General features: G+C 31.8%; 1 protein-coding gene across 3 annotated transcripts; it reads left to right on the forward strand.

Annotated features, from left to right (window-relative positions):
- The first annotated feature begins 564 nt into the window (after positions 1-564).
- LOC101503071 (protein ANTI-SILENCING 1-like) lies at positions 565-5,039 on the forward strand. 3 transcript variants are annotated; one of them, XR_003472597.2, is made up of 4 exons: positions 568-1,089; positions 1,823-1,991; positions 2,110-2,411; positions 4,074-5,039. XR_003472597.2 is itself a non-coding variant. In XM_012715213.3 (3 exons), the coding sequence occupies exons 1-3, from the start codon at positions 709-711 to the stop codon at positions 4,076-4,078; spliced, it is 555 nt and encodes a 184-aa protein (XP_012570667.1). In that variant the 5' UTR covers positions 565-708; the 3' UTR covers positions 4,079-5,039. The 3 variants fall into 3 exon arrangements, 1 of the variants encoding a protein (XP_012570667.1); XR_003472598.2 differs by having other exon boundaries at positions 2,110-2,261; XM_012715213.3 differs by lacking the exon at positions 2,110-2,411 and having other exon boundaries at positions 565-1,089.
- The last annotated feature ends 751 nt before the right edge of the window (positions 5,040-5,790 follow it).

Below are 5,790 nucleotides of genomic sequence, written 5' to 3' on the forward strand. Positions count from 1 at the left end.
TTTCAACAGTTATTTGTTTATATTCTAATATAAAAAAATTAGTTATTTTGTTGAGACAATTACCAATAAATTATTGTCATACATTAATACTAGTCGCATTAAATATAATAAAATTTATTATTTTAATTATAAAATCTAAAAGTAATTAATTAATGTATCTAAAAAAATTGATTAATATCATATCATGAATTTTATTATTATTATTATTATTATTATTATTATTATTATTATATAAAAAAAGAACCTACATAAAAAAATAGGACACTAAATTTAAATTTGATAATTGGTATGTAATGTGTAAAATAGAATCCAGTTTATAAACTTATAATAATTAAATATTATTTTTTAAAATTATCAAGAAAATAAAAATTAATTTTTTTGAATTTATATTATCCATAATAATAAATATTAAATATCTTTTACTATAAAATATAAAAAACTAATATAACGTCTAAGGATAGTCAATTTTACTATAAAATGTAAAAAATCACACGAAAATAATTTATTGTTTTATATAACAAATTTACCGATAAATTAATTTCCGTGATTTTGTTGCTGCCCATCCTATATTTTCGTGATCACTTATAAAAATGCAGAAGCTGCAGCAGCGGTCAAGCTGCGCCGCGCACTCTAGAAATTCACAACACATTGTTAGGGTTTGACTTCAATAGTTTCTCTCTCCTCTCTGCCACTCTCACTCATCAATTCATGGCAACACAACAACCCATCCTCGCCGTTGATCAAAAAGAAGAAGAAACCATCGAATTCAAATGGTTAAAAATGCGTGGAAAAGGCGGCAAAAGGAGAGACACACAGTTCTACGAATCGTTCACTTTCGACGGCACCAATTACGAGCTATTCGATGTCGTTTATCTTCAAAATGGATCTGCTCCTCACTCCGAACCTCATATTGGAAAAATCATCAAGATATGGGAGACTCCTACTCGTGAAAAGACTAAGAAAATTAAGATTCAATGGTTCTTTCGTCCTCGTGAGATTTCCAAGTTTTTGAGTGGGATTGAGATTTATTATAATGAATTGTTTTTTGCTGTTGGTGAAGGCACTGGACTTACCAATATCAATCCTTTGGTAATTCTATTTTTTAATTGGTTTTTGTTTGTTTTTTCATGATTTTATTTGAGTAATTAAATGATGGTAAGATATTATTAAATGCATGTGGATTCATTGGTTTTAAATTGAAGTAGACTAGATAGGGTTTAGATCCTTGTAATTTAGTGGCATTTAATTGAATTCTTGTGAATTTTATTACTCAATTGTATGGTGAGTGTTGGAAAAAGATTGTTAGAGAGTGTGTTGCCAGCGTGGTTCAGTAGGGTAAGTAAAATTTATGTGGACTCCACTTTTAAAATGAGTACTGCTAGATATCTATGTCAATTAGTGGAATTTAGTTCGAATCCATGTGAATTTTACTCAATTATATGGAGAGTGTTCCAACTGTATTGTTAGAGAGTGTGTTGCTAGGGTTCGTGTGTATGGTAAGTTTAATTTAGGTGGGCTTCTCCATTTTTAAAAAATGAGTACTACTATTTTAGATTCATGCCATTTAGGGGAATTTAGTCTGAGTCTGTGTGAATTTTATTTGATTATATGGTAAGAGTGTTTGAAAGAGACTGTTAGAGAGTGTGTTGTTAGCTAGGTAAAAGGTAGTCGCTTGGTAATGTTGATCTCACTAATGAGTGTGTTGCTTTTGTAACCAATTCCTCATTTGGGTATGTTATTGAATGTTGCTTGATTTGAATTGTGGAGCAGGCCATCAAATTATACACTTATTGAATTGGGTATCTTTTGTATGATGTGTTAGGAATCTATTATTGGGAAATGCAACATTGTTTGCATTTCTAAGGACGCTAGAAATCCACAACCATCAGATGAAGCAATTCGGAGTGCTGACTTTGTGTTCCGTCGTTACTTTGATGTGGGGCAGCGTAAAGTGTTGGATGAGATAGATGACAAGATGGCTGGAATGGAAGGTATGTGGGACTGATCCTAGCTAATGTGTTTGATTGTGTTGGGGACTAGTCAGTAGTCACTTCTATTCTTTGAATTGTTGAATATCTTATGGTATGTTCTTTTCTTGAATTATTGCAGTTAAAAACATATTTAACAAAAAGGGATAGTCAAAAGCTTGCTGCTGCTGTAAAACTTTATTTATACAAGAAAGGAGTCAGTGAGGAATGCCATGAAAAACAAGGAAGTCACTTTTTTTGAGTAATAAAAAATAGTCAGCCTGTAACTAAAAGGTAGCTGGCTAATATGTTGATACATTAGTTACAAAAAGGGGATGTTAAATTTATTTGGAATATAAATAAGTGTGGAGGAAAAACCTCCGTTGAAGAATAAATATCGGAGATTCAATTATTTTTGTGGCGCAGAGGAAGTTTCTTAGACGGGTATAGAAATTCGGTGTTTGTTATTGTTTATTATGAAATTTGGTGCGTTTGAATTAATGTAGTTTTGATGGCCTGATGCATTTCGTGGCCTGATGCGTTTCGTACTAAGTTCACTTACTTTCATCGTTATTATTTAAGGGTTATAAAAATCTTTCCTTTAAGGCTAGCCTATTTCCCGATTCAAGGACTTATTACTACTTCATTATTGCAAGCCCACACCTTAGAAGAGAAGCAAGAAGAGAAGAGACGGTCTAACTATCTCTTGTGCCAGAATTCAGGCTCAATCAAGGCCACTTATCGAGACGAAAAGAAAGACATTTATCTCACTAGATTGGGCATTTTGGCAACTTAAAAATAGTCATTTGAACCACTTCATAACTTCCAATATATTAGGTTTTAGGTTTTTTTTTGGATTTGTCATTCTTAACTAATGTGGTCAATCATTGTGCTATTATTTGTCTTTGTGGATTTTATTTCCTTGTCTAATAAGTCATGTGATATCACTGGACAAGGCTTCTTTGCAAATACAATATAGGCAATTGTATTATTTATCCCTCAGTTTGTTTTGGTGAGAACTAATCTTTGATCAAGTTTTTCCATAAGATGTTTAATGAGGTAAACACATTCCCCTTCATGGAGGGATTATGAGCTTTAGATATGCTTCAAACCTTCAAGGAAAATAATGGCACACCTATATACGTTGTAGGTTAAGCTTTGGTTATATTTAAAACAAAAGCAAAAAGTGAAAGATAGTTAATAGCAAAAAAGTTTAGGATTGTTTATTTATGTTAGATCGATGATATTCACAACTTCAGTTGCATGATATGAGTTTTGGATTTGTTTCAAGGACAATAATGGCATGATTATTTATGATGTAGATCATGCTTTGGTTATATTTGAATGAAAACAAGAAGTGAAAGCTATTTATTAGCAAATAACTAAGGACTGTTTATTTATGTCACATTGATGGTTCTTCTATATTGTCATTTGGTTCCTGCTAGGTTTAGACATAATATTATGGATAGCATTTTGTGGACTCATATAGTTTATTTTGCGCACCTGGATTCCCTATAATAGGAAGTCACGGAGTCACGCAGTAGTCTGATATCGGCTGTTGGGTAAAGATTGAGCGACTTGGATTTAAACTGGCTTTTAACTGCAACATATAATGAGTCGTTGGATCTTTATCAAATGGCCGAGATCTGCAACTGCATAAATTCGGTATTTCAGGGATCCATTTCCATTTTTTTGAGCTGTAATTGCTGCCATGGTTAGTAAATCTGCTATATATCTATCAGGAGTCTATTTTATTGTTTTTCATTTTCTTTCCATTTGGCGTTTGCTTATGGTTTTTAAGGTTTGTCCTTTGTGGTTGTTATTTGCTGTTGTGTTCTTAGGAATGGATGGTATGTTATGCACCCTTGTATACTTGTATCACGACTTTCATGCTGATAAACTTTTGCACAATGGCTAAAGTTAGATTAATGGTATATATACATATAGCTTCAAATGAATTATATGATTTGTGGATGTGTCAAGGACACATGACATGACTATTTATTATGTAGGTCAAGCTTTGAATATGTTTAATTTAAATAAAAGCAAGAACTGAAAGCTAGCAAGTTATTAGCATATAAATTGAGGATTGTTTATTTATGTCAGGTTGATTGTATACACAGAGCTTCAAATGCTGTTTAGAAGGGGATTCAAGCTTATTTTTATCAACTTGGTAGAAGGAGATTCAACAAATGAAGAGATTATCACACCAAAAGAAAAAAAAAATATATTAAGAAAAAAACAAATGAAGAATGTTTATTCATCAAAGTATTTTAGGTGAAGTGGCATATTTCCATGGGAATTTACACAATTCTTCCAATTATGACTTGTTCTCAAGCTGGTGATGACCAGGAGAAGCTCCTGCCTCTTGGCTACTAGAATTGTGATGATTTGCTTCAGCTGAGGATGATTTGGCATGTAAACCACTACCAAGTTTATCAGTTTTCTTTGTTTCATCTACATGCACATCATCTTCAACTGTTATAACTACTGCCTGTTGTCCAAAAGGACCAGGCACAATGGTTTCCTTGCCCTTTTTATGCTCATCGATATGGATGATATCGGTTTCTTGTGTCTTCTTCTCCTTCCTCTTCTGAAAGAAGCAGAATAGAACAAAAGTCAGCAAAGAAAGCAAGACAAGTCCCCCGGAGAAGATGAATAAAACTACTATGACTATGGGGGGGTTGTTTGGAGAGGGAGAGTTGCTGGATTGAGTTGAGGCCATTTTTGTTTTTCAGTTGTATCAATCAATTGATGATGTTCTCAAAATGTTGATTGTGTGGAATATGTTGTGTGGCTTTGGTGCCCTTTTGAAATGTTGATTTATAGGAAATACGTTGGTATGGAGTTATGCAATTGTTTAAGTAACTTGACTCTCATTCAAAGTTTCAGAAGGGTTGTTTGCAGTGAAAAACACTTCTCTTCAGGCTTATTTTGCTTGTTGATCTGTTTTTCTTTCTTTCTTTTTTTAAATTGTAAGATCTGTGGTGTAAGTGAGGTTGGAAAAATTTGTGCATCAAGGGCAATGTATAACGATGATCTAATGTATATGTAATTTATTTTTAATATTCACTCAACCTGTTAATACATCAATAAGATAGTGTAACATCTTATGTGAGCATCTTTGTGTGCTTGTGTGAGTGTGTTAATTGTTAGAATCTCACCCTATCTAATTCATTGGGCCTATTTCTTTGGTGAATTAATGTGGTGTACTACCATGCAAGTTAAAATTATCTTTGAAGTCAGATTTACTTATGTGCTTGGTTTGGTCCAAGGCCTATTCCGGTAAAGTGATTCGGTGATTTAAATTTTGCTAATTATATCATAGATTCTACTCATGTTTCCATTATATCAGCAATTAGTTTGTCTTAAATTAAAATAGTTATATGTTCGTATTGGTGGAGGAAGCTTAATATTTATGACGTGCAATATTAATGTTTCTGCCGTATTTAACCTCAATACTTTAAAACTTTCAATTTTATAGTACAAGTATTGTTCTGGAATAGTCCTAAGTAAAATGGCCCATCAAAAAATAGATTCTTGGCCCAATCTTGATGATGTAACTTAGATCAGGAGCGTTGACATAAAAGGTCTGTCAATGGAGTACTTTGTATGTCGACAAGAATTCTATAGTTTGTTTAAAATTTTAAGAAAGTAATTTTGATTTTATATTTAAAAAAATAATTTTTACATAAAATTACTTTTAAAAATAGTAAAAGTTTTTTAAATTTATTTATTACTAATTAAAAAAAAGTAATTTTGATATGTAATATTAAATATTTATTATTAGAGATTTTAATATGATAAAAATTATATTTAAAAA

This window comes from Cicer arietinum, chromosome 4, assembly GCF_000331145.2.
Source record: "Cicer arietinum cultivar CDC Frontier isolate Library 1 chromosome 4, Cicar.CDCFrontier_v2.0, whole genome shotgun sequence".
NCBI lineage: Eukaryota > Viridiplantae > Streptophyta > Magnoliopsida > Fabales > Fabaceae > Cicer > Cicer arietinum.